General features: G+C 39.5%; 1 protein-coding gene across 9 annotated transcripts in view; it reads left to right on the forward strand.

The window, feature by feature from the left end:
• FRY (FRY microtubule binding protein) overlaps positions 1 to 19433 on the forward strand; it is a 472456-nt gene that overhangs the window by 413134 nt on the left and 39889 nt on the right. For all 9 annotated transcript variants that reach the window (XM_054256748.2, XM_078375252.1, XM_078375253.1 and 6 more), the window contains 8 exons: positions 169 to 776; positions 1688 to 1785; positions 2146 to 2316; positions 6065 to 6205; positions 9030 to 9209; positions 11217 to 11378; positions 13617 to 13691; positions 15931 to 16101. In XM_054256748.2, coding sequence (XP_054112723.2) covers positions 169 to 776; positions 1688 to 1785; positions 2146 to 2316; positions 6065 to 6205; positions 9030 to 9209; positions 11217 to 11378; positions 13617 to 13691; positions 15931 to 16101 — 1606 coding nt within the window. The remainder of the gene's footprint in view (positions 1 to 168; positions 777 to 1687; positions 1786 to 2145; positions 2317 to 6064; positions 6206 to 9029; positions 9210 to 11216; positions 11379 to 13616; positions 13692 to 15930; positions 16102 to 19433) is intronic.

Genomic DNA, 19433 nt, shown 5'->3' on the forward strand with positions numbered 1-19433 from the left:
TCTTGTTTTGTTTTTTATAGCTTTAAGGATAAGGTAAAATAAATTAATAGAAAGTGGCATTTCTAAAGAATGATTTCCCTCCTGTAGTGTTTCTCAGTGGACGTGAAAGGACTAGCTTTTCATGACACGTGTTGGCATCCTATTAAACTTATTTATTTTTATACCCAGCTCTTCCTCACCAGATTTAAGCTCCAGCAGTAAACTAACAGCAAGCAGAAAGAGCACAGGACAGCTAAACGTGAACCCTGGGACCACCAGCGGCAACACCGCGACTGCAGAACGGAGCCGGCATCAACGAAGCTTTTCTGTGCCCAAGAAGTTTGGTGTCATCGACCGATCCTCTGACCCACCTCGAAGTGCCACACTGGACAGAATTCAGGCTTGTACCCAACAAGGCCTCTCCTCAAAAACCAGAAGCTCATCCTCCTTAAAGGACAGTCTCACGGACCCATCCCACATAAACCATCCCACCAACCTTCTGGCCACCATCTTCTGGGTCACAGTAGCCTTGATGGAGTCTGATTTTGAGTTTGAATACTTAATGGCCTTAAGGCTGTTGAGCAGACTGCTGGCACATATGCCGCTCGATAAGGCTGAGAACCGGGAAAAGCTTGAGAAACTCCAGGCACAGCTCAAGTGGGCTGACTTCTCAGGCCTGCAGCAGCTGCTGCTGAAAGGATTCACATCCATCACCACCACAGACCTGACCCTGCAGCTCTTCAGTCTGCTGACACCAGTGTCCAAAATATCCATGGTGGATGCATCCCATGCTATTGGTAAAGCCAGCTTCGTTCACCCTCTCTCAATTCTGGTGGTGGATGTGTTCATCATTTGGTACAATAAGATAATATGAACTTGCTGCTTTTAAGAATTCTGCTTTAAAATGGTTCCTTGGGAGTAGTTTGTTTTTTCTTTTAAAATTCTATATAATGTACATCTCAATTACCTATATTACAGAAAATATTTTTAAGGCAATAGCATAAAAGGGGCCAAAATTATTTATATGATATTGGTGATTTCTTTATGCTTTCCAGATCAAACTGTAGCTATGATTAGTTTATTCATTGCTCTTGTACAGAAAAAAAGAAACATTTTTTCTTAACTCCTAAATATTTTATTTTTTCTTTGCTTTTCTGTTCTTCTTGAAAATTCTCTTGGTTTCCTGTTGTTTTGAATTAACCCAAATCAACAAGCCAGATTTTAATGCCATGGCATGTCGCCCAGAATTCATTTCATGAAGTTAGAACTTAACACAGAGGGATTAAGTCATTTCTTATCATTTTAAAGAGTCTTTTCAACTGCATGACTAAGACTCAAATTGGTTGGCCTACGTCCTCTCACACCAGTTTTTCTTAAAATGCGTTTTTTGATAAAAATTTCAAAGTGTACTTCAGCTCAGTTCAGGCTATGCCAATAAAATCTGGGCCAGCCATCCTTATTAACAAAAGTCCAGTGCAAGCTAATCACTGCGTCTTAAAATCGCAGACCCACTTCAGTGTCTGTTGTAACTGGTGCCATTGTGGCTGTGCATTTTTCATCGATTTTGTGTTAGATCATCTTTTGGCTGATTTAAAAGACTGCTTTTGCATCACCTCAGTAAAAAAAAAAACCTGTAACATGCCTTCCCACTGTTAACAGCTAAAATATACTGTATTTAGCTATCTCCATTGTATTTTCTCTAATCCAGGGTTTCCACTGAATGTCTTGTGTCTCCTGCCTCAGCTGATTCAACATTTTGAAAATCCCAATCAGTTCTGTAAGGATGTAGCTGAAAGGATTGCTCAGGTATGAGTTACAGTTCTACCCTCAGGCAGATCCATAGAGGCCTTTAGGGAGCCCCAGTGTCAGACAGATTACCAGGCCCAGGGAGGGCAGTGATTTTCTCAATAACTGGAAATAATAACTAATATAACAGTAATGGACATATGGAGTGACTGATGCATATTGTCTTCCTTGCTTTCATTCTTGAAAATGCAGGTGGAAAAATTTGTGAAAATTATATTAACCAAGCTAAGTACTTCGTATAATTACCAAAAAAGTGTATCATTCTATTTTCCAGACTTTCAGAGCTTATAGTAAAATTGCTAACATTTCTTCCTGTTCATTCGGCTATTTTATTCCTAATTGATTTTCTTATTTTAAAAGGTTTGTTTAGAAGAGAAGAACCCCAAACTTTCAAATCTTGCTCATGTCATGACTCTTTATAAAACGCACAGCTACACAAGGGACTGTGCCACGTGGGTCAATGTGGTCTGTCGATACCTTCATGAAGCATACGCTGACATTACCTTGAATATGGTTACCTACCTGGCAGAGGTAAGCATTTTATTTACTTATTTATTTATTTTGAGACAGGGTCTCATTATGTTGCCCAGGCTGATCTCAACTCCTGGGTTCAAGCAGTCCTCCTGCCTTGGCCTTCCAAAGTGCTAGGATGACAGGCATGGGCCACCATTCTCAGCCAAAGGTAAGCTTTGAAATGAAGGATAAAACTTATTATAGCTTCCATGGGTAAATTATTTGCATAGAATTGATAATAAACTCAATATACTCTTCCATATATTATATGCCTATTAAATACATGCTGATGGAATCATTTTAAATCCTCACAAGAGCACAGTAATACAGCTACTGTCATACAGCTCTGAGGCTAAGCTAGGTTAAATAATTTTCCACAAGTTTAAAGCAGCAGAGTCAGCCTTTAAACCTAGATATTGCTGCCTCCAAAGCTTAAACTCATTCTATTTATTATGGTAATACCTGTCACCACATGGCAGAGATCAGAAAATTTTGTCCTAATTACTCTAGGTATCCAAGTCTTATTTAAGGAGTTACTGTGTGGCTTGATATGTTTAATCGTTGTTTGCTCTGATCTAATGATCAAAGCATACATTCTGAAATAGACTTTATTCTCAACTTTCATTTATTTATTTATTTGTTTGTTTATTTATTTTTGAGACAGAGTTTCACTCTTGTTGCCCAGGCTGGAGTGCAGTGGTGTGATCTCTGCTCACCACAGCCTCCGCCTCCCAGGTTCAAGCAATTCTCCTGTCTCAGCCTTCCAAGTAGCTGAGACTACAGGTGTGCACCACCACACCCAGCTAATTTTTGTATTCTTAGTAGAGACGGGGTTTCACCATGTTGACCAGTATGGTCTCAATCTCTTGATCTTGTGATCCGCCCGCCTTGGCCTCCCAAAGTGCTGGGATTACAGGCATGAGCCACCGTGCCTGGCCTTATGTTTGTTTTTAAAACTGGAATGGCAGTTTGTCATCATACCAGTGTGTTTCTAGTGTATTCATTACAAACCCCTACACTGACTTTTGTGTACATTGGTGCTAGAAATAAATCGAATATTGGTGGGCAAGAGATGAAATGTATTCTGTTTAGCGTCTGCAGTCCCCAACAAGTTTATTACACAAGGTCAGGAAATCTATAAGGCAATTGACTGGTAGCTACCTTGTTTCAGCACTTTCAGTGTTGCTTTTTCTTGTGTGATATGCATTCATAGCTATCACTAGCACCTTTCAGAAGAGATGAGGACAATCTATCCTAGTTTTTCTTTTGTTTATATCATCAATCCAGACGCCATATAGGTTAAAAATCAGCCATTTTCTCAGAGGCTCCACAAACCTGAAAGCATCTACCTAGCAGAGGAGAGATGCCCCATCATCCATCAACATTTATAGTTGATCCCGCAGGATTTTGACTTGCAATACAGATCAGCAACATGTGGACTCTGTTCAGACTATCAGCAACCCAGGAGTCACTTGCTCTTTCCGCATCTCTGACATTTTAAGGAACCCCTCATAAGTACCACCCTGCTGGTTTTAATAGTCACCTGGTCATACCTGTCCCTGCCAGAGTTACTAAGCAACACACACACACCTCAGCACAGAGGTAGTACTGGAAGAACTGATTTGCTCTGCTTACAAAGGCAGACCATGCCTCCTTTAAAATAAGGTGAAGGTAGATAGCAAGGAGGCAACATTTGTTTGGCTCACTAATCATAAGATGTTTCAAAAATGCAAATGGTATGTAGCATATACATACAAGGGAATATTATTCAGGAAGGAATTCTGATGCATGCTTCCACATGGGTGAACCTTGAAGACAACACAGTTTGCTTAATCATCTCCCTTTTGTTGCTGATGTTCATAATTTTTCCATTGCCAATGGTCCTGTTATGTGGACCTTTATCAAATGATACTTGAAATTTGATCAAATAATAATAGATGTTATCAAAATCATTTTATCACATAATATCAAATGACTCTACATTTCCCAAAGTGCATTATTCAGTCCCATGGCGTGGGTATGTTATTTAGTTCTTTAACATATTCGAGAAGTTAGTCTTCATAAAGACCCCCCAGTTTGTAATACTATAAACAATGTATAAATATTCTTATTTTCCTGTATCCCCACTAAATTTTATCATTCCATGTATTCATTTTTTAGTTTAATACTTTTTGTTAATAATTTTGAATTATTTTAGGCATTTTCTTTCTAGTAAAGATATTCATTTTCCACATTGTAGATTTACATAATTATTTCCTCATGTTTTTTTGTTTTGTTTTGAGACAGAGTCTTGCTCTTATCCCTCAGGCTGGAGTGCAGTGACGTGACCTTGGCTCACTGCAACTTCTGCTTCCTGGGTTCATATGATTCTCCTGCCTCAGCCTCCTGAGTAGCTGAGATTACAGGCACTAGCCACCACACCCAGCTAATTTTTGTATTTTTAGTAGAGATTGGGTTTCACCATGTTGGCTAGGCTAGTTTCAAACTCCTGACCTCAGGTGATCCACCCATCTCAGCGTTCCAATGTGCAGGGATTACAGGTGTGAGCCACCACGCCCGGCTGTTTCCTTGTTTTAACCACTGTGTAAATACTGTGAAATTTCAGCATTTACTTGGATCATCTCTCTCAGCTTTTTATTTTAAACAGTAAATATTTATCATGATGTCCGTCACATGTTTTTTCCTTATTTTGCTTTCCTTTTGGATAATATCACTGATTTTTTATGATCATAAAAGTAGTATATGTTCATAACAGAAAATTTGGAAGATGCAGGAAAATTTTTTAAAAGAAAAGAAAAATCACCCAAAATTATAGAGAAACAATATTAACATTTTTAAATTTCTTTCCAATGTTATTTCTGTATAACATACACATTCATGTCAATATTGGCATGATCTATTAAAGAGACAATTATGTATCCTTCATTTCCCACTCAATATTATCTGTTATCCTCCACCGTCTTTAAAAATGTCATTCTGTTAACTGCATGATGTTTCATTATACAGGTTGCTGTTAACCTGTATATCCATTTCCCTAGTGTTTGATATTTGAATTGCTTACAAAGCTTTCTTGTTTTGTGTATGTTTTTTTGCCATTATAGATAATGCCGTGATAAAATCTCATACGTAAATCTTAGCCTCTATCTCTGGTTTGAGAAACATTCCTTAAAGTATAATTACTATGTCAAAAGATTATGGATCTTCTTCCTTGCTCTTGATCTCATTTGCCAAATTATCCAATTTACATTCCTACTGATATGTAAGAATACCCATTTCTTTATCTCCCCATCAGTACTGAATATTATCAATTTCTAATCTTTGCCAATTTGATAACTGACAGATTGTATCTTTTGTTCAAATTTGTAATTTTTGATCATTGGTGTTAGATGCTTTCTTTTTGAGGTGTTTTAATATTTCATCATGTGAATTTTATACTTACATATTTGTATCTTCACACATGATATAGTCTATTTTGATAATATCTTCATTTCTTTATAGTTAGGATTTTATATCCCCTCCTAAAGAAATGTGCAATCAAGCCAGGCATGGTGGTTCTTGTCTATAATCCCAGATACTTGGCAGCTGAGGCAGGAGGATCTCTTGAGGCCAGTAGTTTGGTACTAGCCTGGGTAACATAACAAGACCCCATCCCGTAAAAAATAAAAATTACAAAGGAAATATGCATTCTAAATGTGTTAGAAAACGTGGGTCCTTCCGTATGAAGATCTGGTGTGTGACTGACTCCAGCTGCACTTTGCCCCCACAGCTGCTGGAGAAAGGCCTCCCTAGTGTGCAGCAGCCCCTGCTTCAGGTGATCTACAGTCTGCTCAGCTACATGGACCTTTCTGTCGTTCCTGTCAAACAGTTTAATGTGGAAGTTCTGAAGACAATTGAAAAATATGTGCAGGTGAGTACTTGGATAACTTCACTAAGCAACCAGTCACTCCAGAAAGACAGAGGCTTTCCCTGTAGCTTGGCTACAAAACTGTCTGGGTGCCGAGCCACTCATTCATTCCCTTGACATCCATGACACAGCCAGGGCAGTTAAGAGTGGGAGTTGACCACACCCTGAGTAGGATTCCAAAGAGAATGAGAGCACAAGACCCTGGCACATTCCAGTGCCTTCAAACGACACATTTCTGCCTCTTGGGGCTACCAGCTGGGTATTGAAAGATTCGGAGGGAAGAGGCAGAATCTTGTTTTTTATGTCCTGTTTCAGAGGAGAGGGGACAAGGAACTGTAGGAACTTTCACTTATGCCAGGTTCGAGGCCCGGTGTCTCAACATCTGAAGCGTTATTCAGAGGCTAAAATTGTCACGTTAGAATTGAAGGGTGGCTAAGAAACTTGAGTAGCTGTACTTGAAGATAATCCTACAAACAAACAAAAAAACGTTTGTTTGAGGGGATAAATAAAACAAGATGACAAAACGTAAATAATTGATGAAGAGTACAAAGCAAAGGGGTTCATTAGGCTAGTCTCACTGTTTCTGTGTATATTTTAATATTTCCATAATAAACAGTCGTTATAAATATTTTTAAAACCAAGAGATTGGCCCCAAGACTTCAGTTAGTAAAGGCTGGAGCTGGTATTTGGATCCAAAGCCAGTGTTTTTGTTTTATTGTACCAGGTAGCCTTCCTGACAGGATACTTGGTAGACATCGCCAAACACCTACAGGTTGGTTCTTTAACGCTGTACTGAGAAGACCAGAAACAAAATTTATTTTAATGAAAATAAAAATAAATATCAAGGCCAGGCACAGAGAGTCAACCTGTAATCCCAGCACTTTGGGAGGCTGAGGCAAGAGGATTGAGGCCAAGAGTTCAAGGCCAGCCTGGGCAACAAAGTGACACCCCATCTCTACAAAAATAAAAATATTAGCAAGGTTTGGTGATGCACACCTGCAGTCCCAGCTACTTAGGAGCCTGAGGAGAGAGTTTCCTTTGAGCCCAGTAGGTTGAAGTTATAGTGACCCATGATCACACCACTGCACTCCAGTCTGGGCAACAGTGATAGATAGGAAGATAGCAATATAAATAGATATGAAGATAGATCAAACACACCAGGGCAAGTTTCTAAAGCCTGGAAGTTAATCTAAAGCATAAAACACATGACCACAGACTGAAGCAGGGAGGCTCCGGGCCATGGGAGTAGTGCACGGCCACCATGGGGTTAAGCAGAGAGTGCCTAGCTCAAGAGTAGAGACATCTTTTATCTACATTTTATTTCTCCCTCTATTTCTTCTCTGGAGTGTACTTGGTAACCTGTAGGATTCAAGAGCAAATGCTTGGTTCTCTCTGGTTAAGCTCATTGATGAAGATATACAGTATAAATTTTAAATATTCCTTTCCATCTTTACTTCACCAATCAAATTATTTACAGAAATTACTTAATGCTAAAAGTGACTTCCAAGCATTTTGCAAGTGATGTTGCTCCATAATACTTGCCCCACACATGGGGTAGGCAGTCGGTTAATAGCTTCTCACTTCACTCACAGGAGACAGGTGGTCAGTTCACATCTTTCTATGAATGTGTGCCCCATGTCGTTGTTTATTAGTCTGTCCATTTTGCCTTAGGCCTATTGGCCATGTCGGGTACTTTGTATCTTACCTGAAATAGTAGCTTATTTCACACTTAAACCATGGCCTCCCTTGTGCAGAATCTAATAGATGTTTTATTTCGTGTGCTTTGACTGCAAAGTCCAGGCAAAAATAATAATAACGTTTATCAAGTTCATTTATCTATGTTTCTAATACTTTTATGGGAGCAGCACCCACTCTGATTGGAGGTTGTCAGAGAAACAAAGATGGTAAAACTGAGTCTTAAATGCAGAGTAGGAATTTGACATGCCAATAAGGAGGTGAAAGGTATTCAAGGATGAGGGCAGATCATGAGTAAAGGCACAGAGGCTGAGAGAGCTTGCAAAGTTTGGGGAACTCTAGCAGCAGCCTAGGGAAGATGACCCCTGCAGGCCATGCTCAAAGAGTATGGACTCCACCCTGTCCACCAGAGGGAGCCCATGAATGAGTTGAAGTGGCTTGGTCTGAAAAGTTCTAGGAAGATCACTCTAGCTGGATCTGATGCTCTTAAAGGCTGCAAGCCAGGACACCAGTAAGGGACCATTGAGATAGTAAGGCCTCAGAGCATGCCACTGAGCCAATGCCAGCAGGAATGCAGAGGAGGGAACAGATTACCAGGAGGGAGGGAAAGAAAGGGTTAAGAACAGCTTCCAGATTCTTGAGTTAAGTAATGAGGAAGGCAAGAAGTGAGAAGAAAAGAGGGCTGAAGGCAGAGACCCAGGCACCAGGAAGCAAATGAACCAGGAGGAGCCAGAGAACTAGGAGAAGGACAAAGAAGACTGGAAACCAGAGGTGGGGAGAACTTTCAGAAAGAATGAATTGAACAGTCAGTGGCATAAAGTGCACTGGGAGCTTTTTTTTCCAAATGAAGGAGGTGCCTCATTACCAATAATGGTACCTCATTAGTAATAATTTAGTTTAGTTGAAATGGACAAAATTGGTCTTTTTTTATTGGCGTGTTTCCTAAATGTAGCTCTTGTTATATATACATTGCCTTTTATGTCATTTGCCTTTTCCTTATCATGGAACCTCCCGCACTGTTTTAAGTCAGTGAATTCTGACTGATCACTAGCTTCTCACTGGTCATTCTGACTTACATTAGCTTTAAAAAAATGAAATTATTTTTAACCTTTGAATGTTTTATTTCCTACAGAGCGTTCACTGGAGAGAAGCTCTGAATATCTTGAAGCTGGTGGTGTCTCGGTCAGCCAGCCTCGTTCTACCTGCGTACCAGCACACTGACCTCTCAAAAATAGAGATGCATCGAGTGTGGACTAGTGCTTCCAAGGAATTACCTGGGAAGACCCTGGACTTCCACTTCGATATTTCAGAGGTACTATGTTAACTGTTTCTGTGAACTTTAGCATGAATTTATAGTAGCAAAGGTCAAAAGTAGTTGCCTAGAGAAAAGAAGACTTGACAGTTATTTCAAGTGAAGATTTATAAGGACTAAATGAGGTTCTGCTTTTTTAAGAACCCATTGAGTGTCATATTCACTGGGACTCTCAGTTGGCAGCTTTTATAAATAGAAACTGGCCTCGGTTATGTAAAAAATGATTTTAAAAAGAGGTATTTAAAAATGGAATGATCGTAAGCATTTTAAACCGTGACCTTCACTCATTCTTCATCTCACAATGGTCATGTCTTTATATACACAACGTTTCTCCCTGAACGACAGCCAGTTCAGCAATCACCAAAATTTAAAGGAATACAGATTTCACTTTTACAGTTGCTTCCCCAACCCACACTATTTTTTAAACAAGTAAAACTAAATTCTTGTCTTAAAGGGGGCAGGGGAGGGAGAGGGAGGAGCAAGAGACTAGGGACCCAATCTAAGGAGTCAGGAAGAAAAGAAAGGACAGGAAGTGGTCCTATTTACCAGGTAGTTTAGGAACAAACATTTGGGAGGCCTGTATTGAAGCATAAGGTGTAAAATAACTTTGCTTTCACATCTCTTACTCCATAACTTATGAACCCCCAAAGCAGAAACTGCGCTTTGTTCATGTTTATGACCAGGGCCTGGTACAACATCTGGTGCATAATAGATCACTAATAAACATTTCCAAACACTGCTGAATGAATAAAGTCACCAAAAAATAAACCTAGTGTCAAACACTGCATGTTCTTACTCATAAGTGGGAGCTGAAAAATGAGAACACATGGACACAGGGAGGGGAACATCACACACCGGGGCCTGTCCGGGAGTGCAGAGGCAAGCAGAGGCAGAGTATTAGGAGAAATACCTAATGTAGATGACAGTTTGACGGGTGCAGCAAACCACCATGGCACATGTATATCTATGGAACAAACCTGCACGTTCTGCACATGTATCCCAGAACTTAAAGTATATTTTTAAGAGAAAAGTAAAGAAATAAACCTGGTTTGCTTATATGGAACTTACTTGCCCTATTATGTAGGTCATATCCAAGTTTGGTTTTTATACAATGGTCCTCACTGACCTTTCGTCATTTCAGTTTTGAGGATGAGATACTATTGGCTGCCACTGTGACACCTGCATGTTATTTATTATGTAAATAACATTAAGGTTTCCACTTAATCCTTGTCTATTTCACATTTTTTTAACATGGCTAGGGGGAAAAGCTATTTTTACTCTGCGATTTGAGTTTACTGTACAAAGAGATACAAAAAAACATGCAGCCAGTTAGCAGCATGCCCTGGAGACCCAAAACTGCTGCAGAATGATGGGTCTCGAGCCAGGCGTGAAATTGACAGTTTCTGCCACTGCCAAGGTCAGGCCCATGAGCTGGTGTCTGCGAAGGAGACGGGCTCAGAACTAATATTTGCGAAGTGCTGCTCACGCAGCCACCCCACTCTAGAGCTCTCAGGAAGTGAGATTTCTCAAGTGCTGCCCAAGTACCTGGCCTTGACCTCAGTCATTTGAATAATTGAAAAGATATAAATAAGTTAAATACATTTTTAAACAATTGAGAGTATATAAAGGTTGATGATTAAAAGTTGCAAGAAGGAAAGGATTTTTGGTCTCTTGTTCTAACTATAAGAAATTTTTTCAAGTTTAAACAATCGAAAACTGACTAGTTTCCTGCAGTTTGCTTCTCTTTATCAGTGGTTTCTAAAGCACATTAAAGAACAAGCAGTTGCATTTTTCTGCTGCTGAAGAGGGGAGAAAATGTTGAAGATGCAAAATGATTCATAATGTATACTTGAGTATTGAGAAAATGAGCCCATTTGTAACACTGAACTTCTCTAATTTTATTCTTAATCAAATAAGCCATTCTTGGTTGCTTCTGGGAAGAGGGGTCTCATGTGTCACAGAACTGTTGAGACAGAAGAATGTGCTTTTGTCTTCTTTATTCTCAAGACTCCAGTCATAGGGAGGCGGTATGATGAGCTGCAGAATTCTTCAGGGCGTGACGGGAAGCCCAGGGCCATGGCTGTCACCCGGAGCGCATCTTCCACTTCTTCAGGCTCCAACTCCAATGTCCTTGTTCCTGTGAGCTGGAAAAGGCCCCAGTATTCTCAGGTATGCAATCCTAGACCCACAGGCCTGGGAGGGAGTTTAGGGACCTGTTGAATCCAGATGGCTGTGTCACAAGGGAATCCCCCTTTCACCATCCCAAGGTTGCCCATATAGATCTCCACACTTCCAGGGATGGGATCTTGTGACATTCCAAGGAACCCATTTTCTCTTTGAACAGTTCATTACCTTGAGTTGAAGTCTGACTCTTTGTTGCTTCTATCCATTGGTTCTAGTTCTCTTAAGGTCTAGAAAATAAAATAAAAATCTGATCTCTCTTTCACATGCTAGCCCTTCAGACATTTAAAGAAATTCTGCCCCTCTGCCACTCTCCTAAATAAGTCCAAACAACACATCCTTAGTTCACCCAACCAATCTATAGCACTTGGACACCCAAAGAGTTGATAGGGCTGCATACCCAAGGACCACCCTGGCTGCTGTCCACAAAGCAGGTACCTCAACCATGGTGTCCATGCACAGGCTGAGCCATGCAGATGGGGAGGGGCAAGGGTACTGCTGCCAGATTCTCTGTCATCACAGCATAGGATTGTATGTTTTATCTTCTGCCATCTCAACCATCATAGCAGAGATGCCATTGGGCTTCCTGTCAAGTAACACTTCCACATTATTCAGGAACCTTTGTTGACATGTGACAAATCCATTGAAAAACTACGTTATGTGGTAAAGGAACTTATTAACTTACCCATCTTGGCATCAAGCACAGTTGGCTCCTAGTACACAGGTGTCAGAAACCAGATTCTTAGACTGTCTCGTTCTCACTGTCCCCATCTTCCCTTCCCAGCATCTCGCCCCTTGTTCTCCCCTTCGCTGACTTCATTCTCAGGCAGGCTTTTTCTACGAGAGGCCCAGATGACCTCTGGCAACTCTAGGTTTACATGATCTTTGGCTCTGATTATTTCACAGTGACAGAGGCCTTTCCCCTTTTTACATCCATGGCAATTCTAGAAAAGAGTTCTTGCAGGGTATGTGAGGGAGGCATAGCCCCACTCAGTGAGAATGGAGCCTTTCCAAGATAAAAAGAGGGACAGTGTTACCAGAAGAAGGTGAAGTGGGTGCCGGGAAGGACAAAGTGCGTGCCCAGCAGGACTTACCTTCTCTCTCAAAGGTTAGTGCTGGCTGCAACAGAGCAGGTTCTGAGTGAGTGTTCAGCTGAAAACTTCACTGGAAGAGAGAAGGAAAATATACAGCCAATTCCATGTCCCTCTACATTGACTCCTTCCCAGAACTGTAAAATGACCACTAAGATTCAGGAAAATCGTTTAGTGAGTCTTCTGCCATCTCTCAACCTCAAAATCCTCCTGTCTCTGACCTTGAGCAGACACTGTACTGAGTGTCTGTCCCCTCTATAATTTGGAAAGAAGGATGCAGTGAATTGAGTTCCGTTAAGAAGAAAAATCTAAGAGTGGCATTGGCCTCCTAGCAGTTTCCGAATAACGAACTTTAAATCAGATTAAAGGGGGGAAATCATTGTAAAGAGATTAGAAAGATTGCTTTAAAAATTATCAACTCACCCATCATTCTGAAACCTGGGTTATCCGTCACTGGAAATTGTAATGGTTTATAGAATAATCCTATGCTTATGGGGCTGGAAAATAAGTTTATGAAGAAAAGGAACTGAATCTGTTTAATTATCAGAAGAAGAAACTAAGAAAGATTTAATGTGGCTTAAAATAAATGAATTTTTTCATTCTACAGAAAGTATTCTTCTATTTGAGAAAAAAAGACTGGTGCTGTAACTTAATAGAGTTAATTTAAGTGTAAGGAAAGCCTTGCTAATGCTGAAAGTTATAACCTATAGGAAAAGATTATCAAAGGAAGTGATAGATCTCCTTGAAGAACCTAGGGATTGATTTTCACATACAGACGTATACACCCCTTGGGATAATTTAGATCACCACTGTCCAGAAGAAACATAATGTGAGCCTCATTTTACATTGTCCAATAGTCACCTTTAAAAAAAGGAAAAAGAAACAGGCAAAATTAATTTTAATAATAAATGTTACCTAACCTTATATATTTAAAACATTATTTCAACATGTTTTCAGTACTTTACAATTTTTAATTGCTGTTTATGTTCTTTTTTCATACCTTTGTGTATTTTACATCTCAGTTCTCACTGTCTGTATGTCAAGTGCTATTGCCCTGTGTGGCTAGTGGCTAGAAAATTAGAGTCGACATGCTCACAGGACCCCATAATGAAACCTGCCTGTGTTTCCTTTCCAGAAGAGAACAAAAGAGAAGTTGGTCCATGTCCTTTCTCTGTGTGGCCAAGAAGTAGGATTGAGCAAAAATCCATCAGTAAGTTCTGTCATGTATCGTAGTTACTTTGGTGTCATATCTCCTTTTTTATTGGTCTGTTTTTGCCTTTGGTCATATAATTTAGAAGATTCAACTGTGAATGACAAATATGATAGCCACCATCTTGAGCAAACCGCTTGACTGTTTCTCCCCACAGCATTAATCACACTGAGTTCAGAAACAATGAAAGATCTTGTTGGCTGTTTCCTCATTTGTCTATGAATAGTTTCTTTTCATTTTTTTAATTTCCTGGATGACTTTGTTTCAATATAAATGATCATCTCTGCTGAGCACCATGTACGTCAGATATGCTCATACCTCTTGGATATAACTTTCCTCTCTGAACACACACACACTTCTTACTCTGATGTCCTTATCTTACCCACATACAGTAAAGATGAAAAAATACATTTTTTTGCATACAAACTTCCACTGATGTTACAGTAAAAAAATTAAAACAAAAATTATGCCATCAACCTTTTGAATGAATGAACGATTAAAATGTTATAAGTATACTTTGGAAGCTTTTATAAAATTTAGAAAATTTTGAATTATGTATAGGATTATATTACAATAAAAACAATAGAAGTGTCTGCTGGTTTTAGCAAGTATTTTTGTTTCACGTATATCACAGCATATTTATTATTTATGAAAAAGAAATAGCAAACTAAATATTTTTCAACTAAAGTAAGAATTAGCAAATAAATTTCTCTGTGGAGCTATTTCTAAAATTTCAAAATAAATCTACTAACATAGTTCATGAGCAGGTGAAATATTAGAAGCTCATAAATACTTGCTAAAGTGCAAAGTGATACTTCTTATCATCTGGGAAAGCACCCCAGCCAGCCATCAGCTAAGCTGGGCCTCCATTTAAGTCGCCTTCTCAGTGTTATTGATCAGTGGGTTTTCTGCTGCTCTTGTGACAGTATTTGGGACAGAGGGGACAGTGGTAGAGGCAGATAGAGCCTCGGAGCCCACAGCGAAGAGACACAGTATGTTTTGTCCCTGCAGTGCAGCACCGCCAATGAGGCCTACTTTTATTGCCATTGTGATTGACACTTTCTCCTTCAGACTCATACTTCTGCCCTGTGCTAAGGCCTTTTCAGCTAGAAATATTTACCTGGAGCACATTACGAATAAGAGAAGCAGCACTAACTAGGAAAGACTGCCTTCAGCCGAGGAAATGAGAAATCTCAAGTCTTGTCTCTCTAGTTGACTAGTCCTCAGGGCTCTTTATCTCACATACCCATTTGCAATCCCTGTGTAAACTATGTAGGGGGCTGTTATGCGAGGCCATTGTACACATCATACACTATTCTTAAACACCAGAGGAAAAAAGTACGTGTGAAATCCATTCACTCTTTTTACTTTTGAGAGATGTTTATTGTATTTAAGTTCTTATAAATGATTTGCCTACTTTTCAAGAACAACTAAGACATTATAATGGTTATACAAAGAATATTACTAATTTTCTTTATTATCAGTCTATGTTCAGTAGAGGCTGGATAGCAAAACATTTACGCTCATTTACAGTTTATTATTTCTACCAAGTTCTTCCAAAATGGCTCAGGAGCAGAACCTAAACATAGAAGTTAATTTTAAAACATTAACATACTAAAGATTTTAGTAGTTAAAAAATGCTTTATTTTGTTTGAATCTACAGGAGAGGAATTTAAGTATAAATTATGGGCCTGGTTACTCACCTACCTTCTATGAACAAGTATTATACTTTTTGGCTTCTGTTTTTATTCTTTACCAATTCTGGTTTATCTCTAAAAGGGTTAAATCCTTTGTTCCCGCAGTTGATTCTACAATAACATATCTTGGTATCAGTCCTAAAATATTATATGTATTTGATATATGTGTGTAAATATGTATAATTTATAACCCTAATCAGATCAGAAACAGTGGAACATTTTCCTGACTGCTTCAGTTTACACACAAACACACATGCACACACACATGCACACACACACACACAGTATACAGTCTTCGTCCATTAAGAAGCACCAGTGTGATTCTTAAACATTTTCCTGGTGCATGAACTTGCGTCTTTGCCACGAGTTTAATCTGAAGGCACCTGTCCAACATAAATAATAAAAGAACATTCTAAAAATACCCACTGAAGGAATTAGGTGTGTACTGGAAATACAGTGCTATGAAAAGCCAATTACGGTTTTTCATAGCACAAACAACCAAAGGGAGAACAGTTTCTCAGGAGAGGACTCTTGATTTGCAGGTGATTTTTTCATCGTGTGGGGATCTGGATCTACTCGAGCACCAGACAAGCTTGGTTTCTTCTGAGGACGGCGCCCGAGAGCAGGAGAACATGGATGACACAAACAGCGAACAGCAGTTTAGAGTCTTCAGAGACTTCGACTTCCTAGATGTGGAGCTGGAGGATGGAGAGGTACGGTGTAGTCTCTATCAAAATAATCCCTGCACTCTTTCCTTGACTAATGAAACCATTCTTTTTACCTGCTAAATAATGAGTTTTTATAACAAGATCTTTAATCGGAAAGTTGCAAACTTTATTTTGAATCAACTTATTCAAAGTACAGCAGCTAAACTTTGGCAAAAGTTACCACACCCTTCCTGTCTGAGCCCACGGCAAAAGCTGCCAAGTTATTTCTAAATGGCAAAGAGCAGAGTTGCAATGACCACACAGACTGTATGTGTGTGTGTGTGTGTGTATGTGTAGTCCCAAGCTGGACTTAAAAAAAAAATCACAAAAACATTTCAGTTCTGAGCCCCTTCACTGGTACCTGGGTAAAATTTGCTAAGCATTTAAGCATTTCTAACGTGAAGTTTCTCTAATTCAACTCCTTCAAAGCTTGCCTGCTACAACATGAGACCACAGCCTGAGGGATCCAACATTTTTGTGCTTGATGAAATCATGAGAACTGGAAACAAAATACAATCTGCACGAGAAAGCTCTTTGCTCTGCTTAGGTCAGTGGCCGGTGTTCTTGACACTGGAACGGCTGAATTCAAATCTCAGTGGGCAAATGCAGATTTGTTTATTTTGGTGATAATCATGGCTGTAAGACACTTTCAGCTATGGATCGTGTTTTTGAAAACAGGTACTGAGAGGAGGGGCATCGCCTGCCACTCACTTTCATTTCAGTAGCTTAGAGGCATGTTCTACCTAAGAGGCGGTCTTTTGCCTCCCGGGATCAAAACTCAGTTCACTTAAATAAGATTGGATTATGTAAAGGTGCCTGGGTCGTAGCCTTTGGCAATGGTGTTGTCAACTCATGTTTAACTGCACCAGATTTCCCAAAGGGCTCTCTGCTAATCTTACAATTGAGGAGGCAGGCACAGATCCCAAGTGTAGGATGTCCTGCAGTAGGTAGGCACCTCCTTACTTAACTACAGGTTTGTGGTAAATGATGCTTCAAGTAGCTGCTTACCTTCCCTAAAAGGATTTTGTTACTGACCAACCCACTTATGTCTAGTTGAAGCCAAAGAGCCCTCTGCTTTTGTCCTTCCTGGCCCACTGATGACCCTGCAGGAGGGTCTGATATCTGCCCCAGCAGGAGAGAATCATGTCCTCAGAATAAAGGTGTTCTTCACCAATTCTTTCCCTGGAAAACAAGCTTAGCAGACCCAGTCCTCAAGCAGTATAAAGGCACTACTATAATGTATCCTTAAAATAACTGCCAGTTTAATTTTTACCTTCAGTTGCTTAAGAACCAATCAAAAGTATTGCAGCTTTCTGTGATCCATAATAAATGACAGATAAAGCATTCGTGAGTGCAGTGAGGATTGTTTTAAAAGTCTAAAGCAAAATACAACTGTTTTGAATACTTTCAAAATGTCTCTGAACCAGAGCTCAGAGTTCAGCTAATGTCAAAAGGTCAGCTTCCTGATCTCACAACTGACCTAATGTTTGCTCTTAGGTTAAAATTCAAGCTTGGACACCTGTTTCCCTCTGGAAGTTAAACAAGGGAGGGAAAAACAGATGAAGCAAGAGAGGTATCATTTCCTGTCTCAGCCAGAGAAAAATGTTATAGGAAACGACCTAGCAGGAACGATGTAAAGCCAAGGAATCTGACACAGTTTCAGAACAGCTCACAAATTTAGTTTCTATCAAAATAAAGGAAGGAAAAATCTGGGATGCCCATTACATAAAAATAAATATTATACTAATGTTTTTCAGGGACAAGAAATAAGGAATACTATATCTTTTTTCTATTCTCTCTTAAAAACTCACAGGGATTATTTTATCTTTCATTGTTAAGATTTTATAAGAATCTGGCTGGGCACAGTGGCTCACACCTGTAATCCCAGCACTCTTGGAGGCCGAGGCTAGAAGATCACTTGTGTCTAGGAATTTAAGACCAGCCTGGGCAATGTAGCAAGACCCTATCTCTACAAAAAATAAAAAGTTAGCCACGTATGATAGCACATGCCTGTGGTCCCAGCTACTCAGGAGGCTGAGGTGGGAGGATCACTTGAGCCCAGGAAGTCAAGGCTGCATTGAGCCATGATTTGCACCACTGCACCTAGACTGGGTTACAGAGTGAGACTCTGTGTCAAAAAAAAAAAAAAAATTAGAAGAAATTCACAGGGCTGAGAGTGTACATTTTACCCAAATAAAACAAGGCATTTGAGAATGTTTTGCTACTTCTCAGTAAAATCACAATAAGGGATTCTAACATGCATGAGTAGAAGAGTGAGGATACCTGGACTTCAGAGTCCAGCAGCTCCAAGTTTGAATTTCACCTGGGACACTGACCTTAGCTATATGACCTTAAGCATGGATGCAGTTCCTCTTGGTTTCCATTTCTTTGTCTGTTAAGTGGGTATAAGAATACAAGTTGAGCATTTCTCATCTGAAAATTCAAAATCTAAAAAGCTAAAAAATTCTAAACTTTTTGAGCACTAACACAATGTCACAAGTAAAAGATTCCACACCTGACCTCATGTTACAGGTCATAGTCAAAATGCAGTCAGAACTTTGTTTCATGCACAAAATTATTTTAAAATTGTGTAAAATGGCCAGGTGCGGTGGCTCACGCCTATAATCCCAGCACTTTGGGAGGTTGAGGCAGGCGCATCACGAGGTCAGGAAATCAAGATCATCCTGGCCAACATGGTGAAACCCATCTCTACTAAATACAAAAAATTAGCCAAGCATGGTGGTGCACACCTACAGTCCCAGCTGCTCAGGAAACTGAGGCAGGGGGATTGCTTGAACCCAGGAGGCAGAGGTTGCAGTAAGCTGAGATCACTGCACTCCAGGCTGGTGACAGAGCAAGACTCTGTCTCAAAAAACAAAAAATTATATAAAATTACCTTCACGCTGTGTGTTTAAGGTGTATGTGAAACATAAGCAAATTTCATATTTAGACTTAGGTCCTATTCCCAAGATATCTCATTATGTATGTATATTATTAGCACTGTTAGTGTTTCGTTAGCACTGAGAAAAATGTTTTTGAGTCTCTTTAATATAATCATTGTAAATAGACCTTTTGTTTGTTTTTCTGTTCATTCAATCTGCTACCCAGGAACTTCAGGTAAGATGATGCTATTTTTAATTCAGATATGCTAGTAGATGTTTTGCATCTTTGCAGATTTATAACAACATAATTGCTTTTTTCCTCCCTTCCAGAATATGTGCTTATTTGCGTGCATATTTCCATTTAGGTGTGTGATATAAAAGGTATTTTTCTTGGCTGCTCTAGTATGGAAATGTCTTCTAAAATGTAAATACATTTTTAAAACCTTTATATGCCTA

This window comes from Callithrix jacchus, chromosome 5, assembly GCF_049354715.1.
Source record: "Callithrix jacchus isolate 240 chromosome 5, calJac240_pri, whole genome shotgun sequence".
Taxonomy (NCBI): Eukaryota; Metazoa; Chordata; class Mammalia; order Primates; family Cebidae; genus Callithrix; species Callithrix jacchus.